Genomic DNA, 19,487 nt, shown 5'->3' with positions numbered 1-19,487 from the left:
ACAGGCAGAGTGGACAGAGTGGACAGTAAGAGAGAGAGAGACAGAGAGAAAGGTCTTCCTTTACCATTGGTGCACCCTCCAATGGCCGCTGTGGCCAGCGCGCTGCAGCCGGCGCACCGCGCTGATCCGATGGCAGGAGCCAGGTACTTCTCCTGGTCTCCCATGGGGTGCAGGGCCCAAGCACTTGGGCCATCTTCCACTGCACTCCCTGGCCACAGCAGAGAGCTGGCCTGGAAGAGGGGCAACCGGGACAGAATCCGGTGCCCCGACCGGGACTAGAACCCGGTGTGCCGGCGCCGCAAGGCGGAGGATTAGCCTAGTGAGCTGCGGCGCCAGCCGCACCTATCTTTTTTTTAATCCCTAAATGATTGCAACAGCCCAGGGGCCAAAGCCAAGCATCTGGAACTCACTCCAAGTCTCCCATATGAGTGGCAGGAACTCAAATACTTGAGCCATCACCACTGCTTCCAGGGTGCGCATTAGCAGGAAGCTAGAATTAAGAGCTGGGAATCAAAAACAGCCACTGTAGTATGGGATGTGGGTGTCTTAGCTGCTAGGCCAAATACTTGCCCCTTATTTTCTTTGCTATCTTTGAGTGGTTTACTCATTGATGTATCCTAGCACAAGGAACAATGCCTGAAACATAACAGATACTCAATGTAAAATGTAGCTTTTCCCATCACAATTTTTTTAAAAAGAAATAAATTCCAGTACCCTTGCAAATGGCAGTAAATAACAGTTTCTATAAACTTTGAAGAAAGAATACATAGTTTACTAATTAAAAATTCTAGATACTCATAGGTAAACTCATAACTTTTTAATTTTTAATATTCCAGAACACTGGTTTCAGAAAAGGCATAAAAGTTCTTACCCATCCTTGGTTTGATCAGCTACTCCTGCCAAGAGCTGTACAATCTTTGGATTGCTATTTGGGTCATTATACAGTCCAAGATAGCGTTGTACAAAGTCTTCTGGGGTCATGTAATGTTCTCCATCAACCTCAGTACTGGCATACTAAAAAACAAAACAAAAAAAAAGGGATACTGGGCAATTAAAATTATTCAACACTATATTTTTTTGTGAAAAGGTACATTAAAGATTAAAATAAAAATAAGAATAATAAATGCAGAATTTTTCTCTATATAGTAAGAAATTAAACATCCAGAGTCTGATTTAAAAACACTGCAGAGTACTAATATATATATTCTAACGGAATGAACTTTGGAAACATTATGCTAAGTAAGAGAAGCTAGACACAAAAGGCCACATGTTGTTTGATCCCATTTACATGAAATGTCCTCAACAGTGAAATCCACAGAATCAGATAACTGTGGTTACCAGGAGCTGGAAGAGAGTTATGGAAGTTAACTGCTTAATGGGTAAGGAGTTTCTCTTTGGGGATGATGAAAATGTTCTGGAATTAGATAGTGGTGATGGTCACACAACATTGTACACACACACACACACACCTTCTTGAATTTTATATTTTAAAATGGAGAATTTTATGTCATCTGAATTATATTTCAATTAAAAATATACTAATAGGAGCCAGCATCGTGGCATAGCAGGTTAAGCCACTGCTGCCTGTAATGCCAGCATCCCATACAGGCACTGGTTCAAGTCTCAGCTGCTTTACTTGCAATTCAGCTCCCTGCTAAAGACCTGGGAAAGCAGCTGAAAATGGCCCAAGTGCTTGTGTCCCTGTCATCCACATGGAAAACCTGCAAGAAGCTCCTTGTTCCTGGCTTCAGCCTGGCACAGCCCCGTTGTTATGACCATCTGGGAAGTGAACCAGCAGATGGGAGATCTCTCTGTCCCTCCCCCTCTCTGTAACTCTGACTTTGAAATAAATAAATAAATCTTTAAGTGTGCGTGTGTGTGTGTGTGTGTGTAAGGGAAAGGATATAAGAAAAAACAGGAAAAGTGAAAGGGTAACCAGGATCTGAAAATGTGAAAACAGCCTCTGTGGATTCCTAGAGCTTCCTGTCTTCAAGAATAAATGCAGCTGGCGCCACAGCTCACTAGGCTAATCCTCCACCTAGCGGCTCCGGCACACCGGGTTCTAGTCCCAGTCGGGGCGCCGGATTCTGTCCCGGTGGCCCCTCTTCCAGGCTGTGGCCAGGGAGTGCAGTGGAGGATGGCCCAAGTGCTTGGGCTCTGCACCCCATGGAAGACCAGGATAAGTACCTGGCTCCTGCCATCGGATCAGCGCGGTGCGCCAGCCACAGCGTGCCGGCCACGGAGGCCATTGGAGGGTGAACCAACTTCAAAGGAAGACCTTTCTCTCTGTCTCTCTCTCTCACTGTCCACTCTGCCTGTCAAAAAATAAATAAATAAATTTAAAAAAAAAGAATAAATGCAAGTTGGGGGAAAAGACATGGCATAACCTGCTGAATCTTAGAAGTGAAATGAATATCTTTTTCTCTCCTTCTCTATCTCTGCCTTTCAAATTTAAAAAAAGTGGTGGGGAGCAGCCTGTGATGTAGAAGGCTGGGTCTCTAGCCAGCAGTGCCAGTATCCCTGATGGCTGCAGGTTCAAGTCCCAGTTGTTCCACTTCCAATCTAGCTCCATGCTGGTGTACCTGGGAAGGTAGCAGAGGATGGCCCAAGTAGTTGGGCCCCTGAACCCATGTGTGAGACCTGGAAGAAGAGCCTGGCTCCTGGTTTTGGCCTGCCCAGCCCCAGCCATTGTAGGCATCTGGGTAGTAAACCAGCAGATGGAAGATCGATCTCTCTCTCTTTCTCTCTCCTCTACTTCTGCACTTCAAATAAATTCAAAGAGAGAGAGAGAAATGAAATGAGTAAAAAAGCCACAACAAATAAGATCTTCCATCATAGGTATTTGTTAAAAGTTCTAATGGCTGGAAAAATATTCTTTTATGTCGATAATGTTTTTAATAATTATAATACTGGTCTATCAGAGAAATGTATTATTTTAAGGGTTTTATTTTATATGGTATGACCAAACATGAACAAACAAAAGCCCTCCTCTTTGGAATACAGCAAATCAATTTAGTTACTCAGTCAACCAACAAAGCAGTAACATGAGAAAATTTCTCAGAACTGAAGACTGCAAGAGCTCACTAAACACTAAGCACACACACACACACACACACAAAATCCATAGCAGGCCCATCATCACAAAATTGCAGAACATAGGAACCAAACTCTGCAAAGTCTTAAGAGAGAGAAACCATGTCACATACAAAGGATCATGAACCAGGGGCATCGTGTTCCTCAACAACAACCTTGAAATCTTGAAGACAATGCAGTAGGCCTTCAATATTCTGAAAAATGACTGCAAAACTGGAACTTCACACTGAACAGAGCCAAACTTTTGATCAAATGTGAGGTCTGGTTAAAAGTACTTTGAAGGGCCGGTACTGTGGTGTAGCTGGTAAAGTTGCCTCCTGCAGTGCCGATATCCCGTATGGGCACCGGTTCGAGTCTCGGCTGCTCCACTTCTGATCCAGCTCTCTGCTATGGCCTGTGAAAGCAGTAGAAGATGAACGAAGTCCTTGAGTCCCTGCATCCGTGTGGGAGACCTGGAAGAAGCTCCTGGCTCCTGACTTTGGATTGGTAGAGCTCTGGCTGTTGCAGCCAATTGGGGAGTGAATCAGCGGATGGAAGACCCTCTCTCTCTCTGTCTCTCCTTCTCTCTCTGTGTAACTCTTACTTTCAAATAAATAAATAGATCTTTAAAAAATAAAAAGTACTTTGAAATATCACTGTTCTCAACACTTTTTTCATTCTTCATGGACTGTTTCTCAGGAAACTATAGGAGAATTTGTTTTAAAAAAGAGGGTTAACCAAGTAAAAAGAAAACGTGGGATCCAAGAAACAGGTGACCCAACCCAGGGAAGTAGCCCAGGGAAATCCCAGGACAACTGTGCTCCCCTCCTCCATAGAACCTGGTCCTGCCCAGGGCACACACAGGGCTCCAAGAAGCAAAGCCAGTAGGGAAAAGTAATGCCAGATTATCCAGGCCATCTGGCTATGTGGAAAATAACATTAAGGGGAGTTTAAGTCTTTGCTCAAATATCACCTACACATTGAGACAATATTTAATGTTACAACTCATACCTATATCTGTATTCTCAAACATGTCTATGCTACCCTGCTTTTTTCCTTAGCACCTATTACCTTCTTATTTATTAGGTTTATTGTCTATTTCCCAACTACAATGTGTCACAAAGGAAAGAATCTTTGTGGAGTTTGTTTACTGATGTATTCTAAGCAATAAGAACAATGCTCGACATAAGCAAGTACTCAGTAAATATTTGTTAAGTTAATGAGTTAGTAATAGATGGATAACAGGTACACGAATAACTAAGCAAGTGAAAATTTTGGAAGATTTTATTCTGTGAAAAAGTACTTTTGCTTCCAAAAGTAGAAAATGTTATCATAATAAAGTCTTGGTTCAAGATAAATAGGACTACAATCAAAATAATTAAGGTACCAAATATTAATTTAATAAAAATTATAAATATACTGAAATAAATGGAGGGCGGTGTAAGGAAACTAAGTCCTCAGGTACTGCCATAGTAAAAAAAAAAAGTCTCAAAATAGTATTATAGAAATATGCAGGGAACTATACCACAACCTCTAACTAGGAAAGCTATAAGTGGTTGCTTTTGGGATGACAGATGGTGAAGAATAATTGTGTAAAGGACTGTTGGTTTGCTTTTGGGTTAAGTATTTCAAATGCCTGCATACATGGTTCTGACTAAACCAAGCCACCTGCCCTGTTAACAAGGTGATAATTAAATCAGAAATATTTCCTTAGTCCTATTCTGAAAAATTAGCAGAGGCTACCACTGCAATTGCTCCATCAGCCTGTGTAAGAAGTAGCTCACAGTGGATTTGTTTTCTAGTTGCTGCTACCAAAAACAGTGCTAGCTGTTGTGGGCACTCAGGGAGTGAACTAGAAGATGGGAAATATATCTATCTCAGATAAATAAAATATAAAGAAAAATAAATACTCTTTTCTTTTTGAGGAGGGGGAAGGGACAGTTGGGAGAGAGCAATGATAATAAAGAGAGAATATACAAAAGAAATGCAGTAGAAGGTGTAGCTGAGAAGGCAGTATAAGACCAGATGGAAGAAGAAAACCTTGAGTGCTACACTGAATAGTCTGAACTTTATTTTGTGAGCCTTAGGATACCATTAAATATTTTAGAGGAAGACAGTCATGAACTGACCTGGTGGCATTGTAAAAGAAAAGAGAAGTAGAGAACAGAGGAACTCTCTAGGGGTCAGGGAGACCAAGTGGTGGTGATTGACAAGGTCTGGATGAAAGAGGCTGAGGACTGAACAAGCAACACAAGTGAAAAAGGAGAAAACAAGTTACTTCACTTGTACAAAAGCATATACAGTGAAAAGTCTTCCTGCTACCTTTTTCCCCTGCTTAATTCCCCACCCCACGGGTAAACAATTTCTTACATGAGAGTATTCAAAAAGTTTGTGGAAATGGAATTAAAAGACAGCTTATTTTGGTGCAGAACGTTTCTAAAATCCATATATATGAGGGGTCTTCAAAAAGTTCATAGAAAGTGCCTATATGGTAAATTCAATTTTTTGCACCAAAATAAACTTACTTTGTATTCTGTTTTTCCCCCAGACTTTATGAAGTACCCACATTAAATGTTCTGGAGATAGCTATGCATAAACAAGCAAATTATATACAATGAGGTGCCTACTGATGACATTTCAGTCACAGCAGACCATATATACAACAGTGGTCCCGTGAGATTATATTGCCTAGTGGTATCTCCGGCATGCTAGTTTGTGTAAGTACACTTTGTTATTTTGAAATTGCCTGATGATGCACTTCTTAGAATTTATGCTCGTGGTAAAGTGATGCATGGCTATATACACATGCTAATTTCTCATCACGTTTCCTTTTATACAGACACACTGGCATACTATTTGTACTGTTCTGCACATCTTGCTTTTTTCAATTCAATCTTCTTGAAAAGCAATTTTGCTATATGAGGGCACTTCAAAACATCTGTGGAAAATGAAATTAAAAAAAAAAAAATTGGGGGCAGGTCTGTGGTCTAGCAGTTAAAATGCCCACATCTCATCCTGGAGTGCCTGGCTTCAATATTGGCTCTGCTTCTGATTCCAGTTTCCTGTTAACACAGACCCTGGGAAAAGTGATTATGACTTGACTGGGTTCCTGCCATCAATGTGGAAGACTCGGACTGAGTTCCCAGCTTTCAGCATCTGCCCCACCCCAAAGCCACTGCAGGCACTGGGGACTGATCCAACAGAGGGGAACATGGGAGCATGCATTCTCTCTCTCTCTCTCTCTCTCTCTCTCTCTCTCTTTTTCCCCCTCTCTGGGTCTCTCAAGTGCAGATATATATAAAAATAAGTTGGGGCACGCATTTTGCCTAGTGGTTAAGACACCAGTTAGGATGTCTGTGTCCCACACTGGAGTGCCTGGGTTAACTCCTGGTTCTAGGTCCTGATGCCAGCTCCCTGCCAACGCAGAGCATGGCAAGCAGGAATAATGCCCAAATAGTTGGGCTCCTGCCACCAATGTGGGGGACCAAGATTGAGTTTCTGACTATTGGCCTGGTCCTTGCAGGCATTTGGGGAGTGAACAAGCAGATGAGAACACTCTCTATGTCCACCTCTGCCTGTCAAATCAATAGATATAAAAGCTTTTTAAAAAAGATGTTTATCTTAGTGCAAAATGTTGAAATCTATGCAGTTTACCATAACATGCATTTTCCATGAACTTTTTGAAGACCTCTTCATGTACTGGATGTACACATATAATTGTTTATAGCAAAACATCAAAATACTCACATCCTTTGACAAGGAATCCTGAGCCTGACTCCATTGAAAAATTAAAAAAGGAAAAACTGAGGCCAGCACTGCCAGCCGCTGCCTTAGCTACATCTTCAACATGGGCTTCCCATATGGACTCTAGTTTGAGTCCCAGCGGCTCCACTTCTGATCCAGCTCCCTGCTAGTGTACCTAGGAGAGCAGCAGCAGATGGCTCGAGTGGTTGGGCACCTGCACCCACACGGGAGACCCAGAAGAAGCCTGTGGCCCCTATCTTCAGGCTGGCCCAGACCTATACTCAATGTTTACTGAATAAATGAATGCAAGACCTAGCCAATGAGGCCATTTGAGCAGTGAACCAGCAGACAGATGATCTTTTCTGTCTCCTCTCTCTCTGTAGCTCTGCCTTACAAGCACTTAAAATTTTTTGAATAGGAAAAACAAAATACAAAATGCAAATATGAAAATATTAAGGCCGGCGCCACGGCTCACTATGCTAATCCTCCGCCTTGCAGTGCCGGGACACCGGGTTCTAGTCCCGATCAGGGCTCCGGATTCTGTCCCAGTTGCCCCTCTTCCAGGTCAGCTCTCTGCTGTGGCCAGGGAGTGCAGTGAAGGATGGCCCAAGTGCTTGGGCCCTGCACCCAATGGGAGACCAGGAGAAGTACCTGACTCCTGCCATCGGATCAGCGCGGTGCGCCGGCCACGGCGGCCATTGGAGGGTGAACCAATGGCAAAAGGAAGACCTTTCTCTCTGTCTCTCTCTCTCACTGTCCACTCTGCCTGTCCAAAAAAAAAAAAAAAAAATTAGAGACGGAATCCTGATGATCTTATTTTTGCTTCACAATTGTTTGAGTGTTCCTTTCTGTCTTTAACTAGCAGGTGACAAAACAACAAAGAGAATATGAAAACATTTCACAGGTAGCATTAACAAAGTTTGCAAGTGATCATCCATTTCTTTTTGCCAGAGGGGTTCATTCTCTAAAACCTGACTACTACTGTGTACTCAGAATAGACACAAAAATATACTATATATATGGAATCATTTGGATTTTACAACATTTGTGACTTTTAAAACTATCAGGAAACAGAGCAGCCTTCGCAGCACAAACCACCAAGGACACAGCAGCCAACAAGGAAAACAAATGCTTTTGTTGACATGTGCTGAAACAGGCTTTGCCAGTATCCGGGGTTATAAATGATGCCAGAAAACCAATTACCCTGAGGTATTTTGTCAGTGTTTTCCCCAGTTCTCTCAGTCTATTTTAACTTGATTTTAATGTAAAGATAGAGTGTATGGCTCAGAGGGATAAAGCATCAGTCTTCTCATCCACCAGGAGTCAGTACTTGACTTCTAAAGAGACAGTTAACTAATTACCTCATTAAATTAGAGACAATTACTTGGCAATGTCAGTTAGCTTGTTGCCTGAGCAGACAGAACCAAAGAGGGAATGTAGAACTGAAACTAGAATCTGCCCACAATTACTCAAAACACTAAAACAGTTTAGGTATTAAGCTGAGAGAAAAGTTAGTACCTAAAAATTGGTGACACATTTAAGCCAAAAATATTTTTTCAGGGATTGATTTATTTACTTGAAAGGCCCAGTGACAAAGAGGAACAGACATACCTTATATCTGCCAGTTCACTTATGAAATGCTAGCAATAGCCAGGGCTGGGCCAGGCCAAAACGAGGAGTCAGGAACTTCATTTGGGTCTCCCACATGAGTGGAAAGAATCCAAGTACTTTTCCATCATCTGCTGCCTCCCAGGCACATTAACAGGATGCTGGATCAGAAGCAAAGCAGCTTGGACTCAAACCAGCTCTCTAAGATGGAATGCAGGCATCCCAAGCAGCAGCTTAACCCACTGAACCATAACACCTACTCCAAAACATACTTTTTAAAATAATTTTTAGGGAGTGGGCATTTAGAACAATAGTTACGATGTCTGCGTCATGGCCAGCACTGTGGTGTCCTCTAACCATGGTGTCAGCATCCCATATGGGTTCCAGTTCATGTCCCAGCTGTTCCTCTTCCAATCCAGCTCTCTGCTAATGGCCTGGGAAGGCAGTGGAAGATGGCCCAAGTGCTTGGGCCCCGGTAACCCTGTGGGAGATCCAGAAGAAGCTCCTGGCTCCTGGCTTAGGATCGGCTAGCTCCGGCTGTTGGGAGTGAACCAAGAGAGGAAGACCTCTCTCTCTCTGTCCTCTCTGTCCATAACTCTGCCTCTCAAATAAATAAATTTAAAAAAAAAAAAAAGATATTTGCATCCCCTATCAAAGTGCCTGGGGTTCAAGTACCAAGCTCCACTTCCAATTTGAGCTTCCTGCTAATGTGGGAGATAACAGGTAATGCCTCAAGTACTTGGCTTCCTGCCATCTGTGTAGGAGATCCAGATTGAGTTCTGGGCTCCTGGCTTTGCTGTGGCTCAGCCCTAGCTGTTGGATGCAATTTGGGGAGCAAAACAAGGGAAGAAAAACCTCTCTTTGCCTTTCGAATAAATAAAAATAAATTTTAAATACTTGAGAATGACTCACTTAAACAACTTAATTACTTTTAGTGCTTCTTCTTTTAATTGAAGGGATAACAGATTTTTTTTTTACTTTTTTTAAATTTTTTTTATTTTTTTGACAGGCAGAGTGGACAGTGAGAGAGAGAGACAGAGAGAAAGGTCTTCCTTTTGCCATTGGTTCACCCTCCAATGGCCGCCGCGGCTGGTGCGCTGCAGCTGGCGTACCGCGCTGATCCGATGGCAGGAGCCAGGTACTTCTCCTGGTCTCCCATTGGGTGCAGGGCCCAAGCACTTGGGCCATCCTTCACTGCACTCCCTGGCCACAGCAGAGAGCTGGCCTGGAAGAGGGGCAACCGGGACAGAATCCGGTGCCCCGACCAGGACTAGAACCTAGTGTGCCGGCGCCGCAAGGTGGAGGATTAGCCTAGTGAGCCGTGGTGCCAGCCGGGATAACAGATTTCTTAACAGTAAACATGGCCTAGGTAACACATAAGGCTAGATGTAAGAAAATACTAAGTGGCCTTACTGTGGTTTCTTCTTTCTGCTAATCTAAATGACTTGAGTAGTTACAGCAAAAATGATAAAAAGCAATGTAAGGCTGGCGCTGAGGCTCACTAGGCTAATCCTCTGCCTGCGGCACTGGCACCCCAGGTTCTAGTCCTGGTTGGGGCGCCGGATTCTGTCCTGGTTGCTCCTCTTCCAGTCCAGCTCTCTGCTGTGGCCCGAGAAGGCAGTGGAGGATGACCCAAGTGCTTGGGCCCTGCACCCGCATGGGAGACCAGGAGGAAGCACCTGGCTCCTGGCTTTCGGATCAGCGCAGCGTGCCGGCCGTTGCAGCCATTTGGGTGGTAAACCAACAGAAGAAAGACCTTTCTCTCTGTCTCTCTCTCTCTCACTGTCTAACTCTGCCTGTCAAAAAAAAAAAAAAAAGCAATTTAAAACTAAGCTTTGAGTCTCCCAGTGATGCTAAAGATTTAATATATAAGATCACTTGACAGTTTAACATTTTCATTTTATTCCTATCATTTCAAAAGCTGACCTAAAATGACTTTAAATGAAATTAATCAAAATTTATATTCATACTCTGAATAACTTTAGAGTTAATCATTTGCCATTTCAAAGATGTCTCTCAAGCAGTTGTAAATCCTTCTTGGGCAAGAAGTCAAGGACACATGAAAGGCACTGAAAAGAAGTAGTTGACAGTATCGGAACGAAAATAAGTGATCTATTTCCTTGATTAAACTTTTTCCAAATACAACTCAACTATTTGAAAATGCAAAAGCGCATACACCTTTAATATTTCCACAATATTTAATTTACATTGAGTATAGTTCACATGTGTTTGAAAAAACCTTGGCATTCTGAAACTTGAGAAATAAAATAGACTTTGAGAGATTAGAATCCTTAAACATTTGATCAAAATCACTGTCTATAAAAGACGACAAGATTTCGTATACAGACATGAATTGTAATTACACTGAACTATCTCTAGCTCCAAACAAGATCACACCATCTAGAAATGTCTTGCGATCAAGCAGTAGATTAACATGTCAAGACCTCACTTGACTGGAATAAACTGGATAGAAGGTACTCCTTTGCAATTTGCCAAATTTAACCTGAAGTGACCTTTAAAATACATGCAACCTACATTACAGTTAACTATATTAACTATACATTACAAAGAACTTACAACTGTAAATTTCCTCTAAGGAAAAAAGTTAACGTAAAATTCAGTTATTTTAATTAGTAAAAATCCAAATAATCTACATGATACAAATGATCTCTTTAAATGGTTTAAGTTCACAAAAGCAGATATTTTGATGTTTCATAGTTCTACAAGACATTTCAGAGACTATAATAAAGGAAAATTCTGATGCAAATAAAAAACTAGTTACTTTTTACAAATCATACAGCACTATCACAACCAAGGATTTTCTTTCAAGTATATACATCAAAACTGAGGCACTATGTCTGAAAACACTGTGTTTTAAGCCAAAAATCTGCTGAAATCTACTCTTCCAGATCAGTTAGCATACATTTTAAAACTGTTCCTGGTACTAGGGGTGCAGAGATCAGTGTGACACAGTTCCTGCCATCAAGCAGCTCAGAGATGATGGCATGATAGACACTGAAACTAAGTAAGTCAGAAGACTTGGGTTCAAAACCCCTGAGCAATTAATTCATTGAGAAATTTTAGGTAAAATACTCTGCTCCTCTGAGCCACTTCTCAAAAAAAAAAACAAACCAAACAAACAAAAAAACAAAAACAAAAAAAACACAGGGGGAGGGCGTTACAAAATAGCTATCCTATTGAAAAGGGGGAAAAATAGATCCTGAAGACGGAAGTAAATGGAAATGATAAACATATATACATATGCATATTGAAACAGTTACTGTAAAACAGAAAAGCCCAAGATCCCAGTTTCTCTCCTTGCTTACTGAATTCTCCTGTTTTTGCCCTAACATGAAGCACTTATTGTTCTAATATTTCACGTCTCTCCAAACCAAAGTTTCATTAGGGTTGGCATCCAGAATTGGTCATGACTGGTCTCGGCAGCTTCGTCTCTGCCTATCCAACATGTGGCTGTAATATGAGTCCAAACAAACTGTTCCTCCATGACTTTGTTCCAACTGAGATGAACTGACATTTTTGGACCTTAATGTCTTTCAATTTCAGTAACTCAAATGATAAAGCCACATAGTTCAGTAACTACAGATATCACCAAGAACATTTCCCATACAAGAAAAATGAACTCTGTGAAAAACAGAAGAGGACAATATGTACCAAGGCAAGAGTGAGCATAAGAAGCTAATGCTTTTGCTGTCCTTCACTGTTACTGCGCTTTCTTCCAATGGAAGCCAAATTTAGTCAGGAATGCATGCCCTTTCACTACACAAGCACTCTGGACAAGGAGCAAAGACCACACAGACCCGACACACAAACCTGGGTACAGCAGCCCAGTGTGAAATTCACTTTATTTAAGAATGGTGGCACCACTGAAATCAAAGAGTATTCTATCATAAATAGCAATTTAACGACAGAAAAAAATGCTAAACACATAGGACCACATCTTTTAGTTTTAGCAACTTTACTATGCCATATTATTTTTAATAGGGATTTTAATTACCAATGTAAAAATGTTCTGATAATACTAAAACCAACTACATATGCATCATGGAAAAGCAGTTTTGTTTTGTTGTTGTTGAAACATTTATTTATTTATTTATTTGAAAGGCAGAGTTACACAGAGAGATAGAGAGAGAGAAAGAGATCTTCCACCTGCAGGTTCACTCCCCAAATGGTCCCAATGGCCACGACTGGGCCAGGTCTCTCACGTGGGTGCAGGGATTCACACACTTGGGCTGTCCTCCAGTGACTTCCCAGGCACATTAGCAGGGAGCTGGATCGGAAGCAGAGCAACCATCTCAAACTGGCACCCATAAGGGATGCTAGCGTCTCAGGTGGCAGCTTTACCCTCTACACCACAACACCAGCCCATGGAAAAGCAGTTTTACACATTTAATTTTAATTAGCACCTAAAGTTGCATACTTCTCACACTAGAAACAGAATTTGTTTGATTATGCAAAGAAAATTCTTCAGAATCCTGACTTTCTAACTCAATGACTTTCATGAAATGCTACATACTTATTTTTCTTTTGGCTTCAAACATGTATTTTCATTGCCTATTACAGTAAGTCCTACTCTCAGCTACTGAATGATCCAATTCCTAACAGAGTGAGAAGGAATAAGACTCTTACCTCTGATATCAACCAAAGCTACTGTATTTATAAGCTAGGTCTACCAAAACAACTTTCCCCTCAAAAATGGCCAAAATCCTTGGAAATAAAATAATGACCCAATGGGGCTGGCGCCGTGGCATACGAGGTTAATCCTCCAGCTACAGCGCCGGCATCCATTATGGGCACCGGTTCTAGTCCTGGCTGCTCCTCTTCCGATCCAGCTCTCTGCTATGGCCTGGGAAAGCAGTGGAAGATGGCCCAAGTGCTTTGGGCCCCTGCACCCACGTGGGAGACCCAGAAGAAGCTCCTGGCTCCTGGCTTCGGATCAGCACAGCTCCAGCCTTTGTGGCCATTTGGGGAGTGAACCAGCGGATGGAAGACCTTCCTCTCTGTCTCTCCCTCTCACTGTCTGTAACTCTACATCTCAAATAAATAAATAAATAAAATCTTTAAAAAAAAATAATGACCCCAGAGAACCCAATAACTTGAATTAGAATCCTTCCCAGGTTAAATCAAGTTGAATAATTAATTTGGATTATTCTTCAAATACATACTTCAATCTCTTGGTCTAAGTAGCCATGGAAACATACAATGAACATAAATATTTATCAGCCTGAGCTAAATCATGTCTCTCTGACAATCAAGGTACAGCTCCCAAGGGGAGAGAAGGTCTTAATGTTTGTATTTTTGCTATAGAGAAATAAGGACTTTTATCGTGGTAGGATGCAGAAAGTATTAAGGATCCAAGAGACAGAATAATCAAATGTAATTTGAACCTAGCTTGGATTCTGTTTTTAATAAGGTTACTTTTGGGGCCAGCGCCATGGGTCACTTGGTTAATCCTCTGCCTGCAGTGCCGGCATCCCATATGGGCACCGGTTCTAGTTCCATTTGCTCCTCTTCCAGTCCAGCTCTCTGCTATGGCCTTGGAAGGCAGTGGAAGATGGCCCAAGTCTTTGGGCCCCTGCACCCAGGTGGGAGACCCGGAATAAGCTCCTGGCTCCTGGCTTCTGATTGGCTCAACTCCCATCCTTGTGGCCATTTGGGGAGTGAACCAGCAAATAAAAGACCTCTCTCTCTTTGTGTCTCTACCTCTCTCTATAACTCTTTCAAATAATTAAAAACAAATTTAAAAAAAAATAATATTAAGCCATCAGGGCAATTTCAACACTGAATAGAAATGAATGATATTAAGGAATTTTTAAAGATGTGATAATAGTATCATGGCTTGGTTGGTTTTTCAGAGTTCTTATCTATAGAGATACATACAGAAGTATGTATAGATGCACCAATATGATGTCTGGGACCTGCTTCAAAGTCAGCCAGGGCAACTGAATGAAGGTAGCACAAAGGAAACTAAAAATAAGAGTTGAAAAGCACATGATCTCTTGTGATATCAATTAAGCTCCTGATCCCAATCATAGCTAGAGCCAATATATTCAGGGCCCAAGCAAGTTTACTGAATGTCTGTCACTTAATACTGAAATAATCTTGCCTAACACATCTTCAAAATGTGTTTCTTTCATTTCTAGAAGCCCAGCATTGGCCATAGCAATGGGTTCCCTGGAAGATGCTTTCAGAAATTTCTACAATGCTAAGAGACAGATAGACAGAACAGGGAGACAGTGACTTTAAAAAATGAAAAAAAGAAAAAGCTACATGTATAAAGAATGAATCACAAGTCTATCTTTCAGGGCTCTGCCTTGGTATTTCAGAGCCTATCGTTGGACTGCTACTCCTTTTTTGTCCAGACTGAGCAACTGAAGGTTCAGGAGAAAACTGCCAATATCTTTTGCAGGCTGTCAGGTCTCCCAGCCTTGGACAATGGCTATAACTCTTTTCAGAATCTTACAGACTCCAGAGAAATTATCTCTTATGTTGCTATTTCTGAATATAGGCATTTATGAAGATCTTCAGATGCACATTTCAAAAAATGTAATTGATTTTGTAGAAGATTATAAATACATATTAACATCTTAGTCACTTTACTAGATCCAGCACAGGTATCTGAGAAAGACAAAAGGCTCAGATCCTATTCAGGAAAAAAAGTTTTAATCTCAACTCAGAAGAGAAGGAAAGGAACAGGAACGAAGCTTTATTTGTTGCTCTCTGTTTGTCAGGCATGGCGTATGTGTTATTTCATGTCATCCTTTAACATCCCTATGTACTAGATTTAGACAGATGAGGAAAAAGGCTCCAAAAGTAATGGAAACACCTGAGGCCACAAAGCAAAGGGGCCAAATGAAGGTTCAAACCCAGGCTAAACAGCAAAGTCCACGGAATCTGCAGCTGCATTCTGCTGCCTCCTAGATGAAAAGACTTTCATGCAGCTCAAGGTGTTCTAAGAATCCTACAGACAGGAAGGAAGTGGAAGAAACAGCACCTACCCAATGCATTCAGTCACCCATGAAAACACACAGAAATAGAGAAGATACAGTTCACATATCAATATGATCTATGTAAACTATAAGTTCAGTTACACCTCTTCTCAATCCAAAATCTCCATGGCCTAAACACAGGCTCTCCTCATGTGGCCCTTTTCCTTCTATCTCTCACTAGCCAATCACTCCTCTTTCAGGATGCTTCAGGCACGCTGGCCTCCTTCCTGCTTGCTGGACACACCAAAGCCTTTTCTATATCTAATTCTTTGCACAAATGAGCCCTCTGGAACTCTCTCTGCCACCTTACCCTTACTGACCTTTCAGTTCTCAACTCTGCGTCACCTCTTCAGGGGCCTTCACTGGACATCTTCTGGAATAATAATGCTTTTAAAAATGATGGCCCTTTCCATCATTAAGGTTATTTCCTTACTGAATTTATTACAATCTATACTGATCTTTTGTTGTTATTGTCATTGTTGAATTTGTGGGCTCTTAATTGTCTGTCTCATCCCTAGAATGTGAGGCTCTATCTCTGTCTTACCCCCAGTCTCTCTGCATTTTTTTTTTTTTTTTTTTTGACAGGCAGATTTAGACAGTGAAAGAGACAGAGAGAAAGGTCTTCCTTCCATTGTTTCACTCCCCAAATGGCCGCTACGGCCAGTGCACTGCGCTAATACGGAGCCAGGAGCCAGGTGCCTCCCCCTGGTCTCCCATGTGGGTGAAGGGCCCAAGCACATGGGCCATCCTCCACTGCACTCCCGGGCCACAGCAGAGAGCTGGACTGGAAGAGGGGCAACCGGGACAGAATCTGGCGCCCCAACCAGGACTAGAACCCGGAGTGCCGGCACCACAGGCAGATGATTAGCCAAGTAAGCCGCGGCGCCGGCCGTCTGCATTTTTCTATCTTATCGCTGTAAAGATAGAACCTAGCACAGGCAATTAAAGATGTACTGAGTGACAGCAGAACATAACATGGCATTTCATAACACTAATTTTCTTATCTTTTCAATTGTTCTTCAACCCCAACCCTTCTGACTGATACAAGCCCAATATCTCATTATGGTCCTAGTTTGCCCTTAACATCTAACCTATTTTTTATGGGAATTTGTAGTTTATAGCAAATACTTTCTAAACAAAAGATCGTCTTCAATGCCTTATTCTGAAAAACTCTAATCAGCACGAATAAAAAAGCTAGAGATCCTTTTCCATGTGTCCCATGCTGGGTTTATTCAACTCATGTTATTCTGGGAAGCTCTCTTTCAGCTTCAGGTTCTGAATTGCTAACTTCTTACTTTTAAATTATTCATTTGCTCAAAGTTTAATACATTGAGGCTTTTTTCTTTTTTCAGGAATTATATTTTATTTATTTGAAAGGCAGAGTTACAGAGAGAGGGAACAGCAGGGACTCAAACCACCACTCATATGGGATGCTTAGCTTGCTGCGCCACAATGCCAGTCCCTATGCTGCAGCGTTTAAAATTATTCCTGTTTATTCTTCCCCCAACCTAATATCTATACTTCCTTATCTATACCTCATATGTGTAAATATATATATATATAACATATATGAAGTGATTTTTTAAATCAACATAAAATTAATTTTACTCACATCAGATAATAGATATTATGTTAGATGGGACTTATGAAAAAAGGTTACATAAAATAGTAATAATAAAAACAGTGTAGTTAATTGTAATTAAAATCATTGTAGGCAGGGGCTGACATTGTGGCATAGTGGGTTTAAGCTACTGTCTGAAGTGCCGGCATCACATATGGGCACAATTCAAGTCCCAGCTGCTCTACTTCCCATCCAGCTCCCTGCTAATGCACCTGGGAAAGCAGTGGAAGATGTCCCAAGTTCTTCGGCCCCTGCACCTGGGGACCCAGAAGAAGCTCCTGGCTCCCAGCTTTGGCCTGACCCAGCCCTAGCCATGGTAGCCATTTAGGGAGTGAACAAGCAAATGGAAGATCTGTCTGTGTCTCCCCCTCTCTTGTAACTCTGCCTTTCAAATAAATAAATAAATCTTTAAAAATAAGTAAATATTAAAAAAAAATCCTTGCTAGATTGGCACTCGGTGCAGCAGGTAAAGCTGCTGCCTGCAGTGCAGGCATCCCATATGGGCACCAGTTCGAGTCCTGGCTGCTCTACTTCCGATCCAGCTCTCTGTTATGGCCTGGGAAAGCAGCAGAAGATGACCCAAATCCTTGGGCTCCTGCACCTGCATGGGAGACCTGAAAGAAGCTGCAGGCTCTGGGCTTCAGATTGGCCCAGCTGCAGCCATTTGGGGAGTGAACCAGCAGATGGAAGACCTCTCTCTCTCTCTGTCTCTAACTCTGCCTTTCAAATAAATAAATAAGTCTTAAAAAATTTTTGCATGTAGCTATATTTATTAATTAAATCTAAAGTCAGAGCCACACTTTTTAAAAATGAAATGAAATGAAAGTAATCTAAAAGAAATCCATCTTTCTACAAACCAGAAACTTAATTAGAGGCTGGCACATATCAGTTTGAAGTAACTTTGGTTTATACATTAGAATCATGCTATACATACTTCTTTGCATCTTTATTTTCTCACTTAATAAATAGATGGAAGTCCCTCTAAATCAGCTGAGCTAGGTCTAACACATTCTTTTTAGTATCTGCATTCACGTGGTATGGGTTATTACATACTTTTTCCATCACTCTACTCTGACAGCATTATTCCGTGCCCCTCCCTTTTTCGAAGAAAACTGAAAAACTGCAATTAACAACCCTGAACATTAATATTCTTACCAGTCTTTTTATTTCTCTGAGATACATATCCCAAAAGTAAGATTGTTCATTCAAATGGTATTTTGTTTGTATTTTAAACTATTGCCAGATTGCTTTCTGAAGAGTCTTTCCACAAAAACAGAAGAGCACCCTTTACCCCCATACTCAGCCTCAGTGGATGTTCTCACCCTTTAAAATTCAATGATCGCTTTTAACTCTAATACTGTGGTACATATCCCTCATTTTTTAAAAATGCCACCCCGCCGGCGCCGCGGCTCACTAGGCTAATCCTCCGCCTAGCGGCGCCGGCACACCGGGTTCTAGTCCCGGTCGGGGCGCCGGATTCTGTCCCGGTTGCCCCTCTTCCAGGCCAGCCCTCTGCTGTGGCCAGGGAGTGCAGTGGAGGATGGCCCAGGTGCTTGGGCCCTGCACCCCATGGGAGACCAGGAAAAGCACCTGGCTCCTGGCTCCTGCCATCGGATCAGCGCGCTGCGCCGGCCGCAGCGCGCCGGCCGCGGCGGCCATTGGAGGGTGAACCAACGGCAAAGGAAGACCTTTCTCTCTGTCTCTCTCTCTCACTGTCCACTCTGCCTGTCAAAATAAAAAAAAAAAAAAAAAATGCCACCCCAACATACATTCCAAAAAAGAGGAAGGGTCTCCTGGTAACAGGCCTGCCTAATTCCCTTCTCAGCCCAGTCACTTGTCAAAAATAAGTAAATACACAGTATATAAACAAATATTTACTAAATAAAAAGGTATTATTTTTTAATTTAAAATTAGGGGTGTACTTTTCCACAGTAGTTAAGTCTGCACTTGGAATACCTGCAGCCTATATTGGAGTCCCTAGTTTGACTTCTGGCTCCTCAGCTTCCGATCCAGCTTTCTGCTAATGCACATGCCAGGAGGTAGCAGGTGATGCCTCAAGTACTTGGCTCCCTGTCACTTATGTGGAAACCAGGTTTGACTTTAGGTCTGGCTCAGTCCTGGCTACATCTGGGGAGTGAACCAGCAAATAGAAAGGAGATCTGTGTCTGTCTCTCTGCCTTTTAAATAAAACTAAAATGATAAGCACTCATTTATTTATTTGAAAAGCAAAACTACAAAGAGAGAGGGAATGACAGAGGAAGAGATTGCCCATCCACTGATTTACTCTCCAAATGGCCACAATAGCCAGGGCAGGGCCAAGACAAAGTCAGGACCCAAGAACTCTATCCTAGTCTCCCACATGTGTGGTAGGGGCCCAAGTCCTTGGGTTGTCTTCTACTACCTTCCCAGGCACATTAGCAGGTTGCTGGATCAGA

At 42.0% G+C, this 19,487-nt stretch overlaps 1 protein-coding gene across 7 annotated transcripts in view; it reads right to left on the bottom strand.

The window, feature by feature from the left end:
• Positions 1 to 19,487, bottom strand: part of SLC25A12 (solute carrier family 25 member 12) — a 123,894-nt gene that overhangs the window by 79,814 nt on the left and 24,593 nt on the right. For all 7 annotated transcript variants that reach the window (XM_070070695.1, XM_070070693.1, XM_070070697.1 and 4 more), the window contains exon 3: positions 872 to 1,014. In XM_070070695.1, coding sequence (XP_069926796.1) covers positions 872 to 981 — 110 coding nt within the window. In that variant the 5' untranslated portion in view covers positions 982 to 1,014. The remainder of the gene's footprint in view (positions 1 to 871; positions 1,015 to 19,487) is intronic.

Source organism: Oryctolagus cuniculus, chromosome 3 (assembly GCF_964237555.1).
Source record: "Oryctolagus cuniculus chromosome 3, mOryCun1.1, whole genome shotgun sequence".
Taxonomy (NCBI): domain Eukaryota; kingdom Metazoa; phylum Chordata; class Mammalia; order Lagomorpha; family Leporidae; genus Oryctolagus; species Oryctolagus cuniculus.
This window is presented reverse-complemented; position numbering and strand designations above follow the sequence as displayed.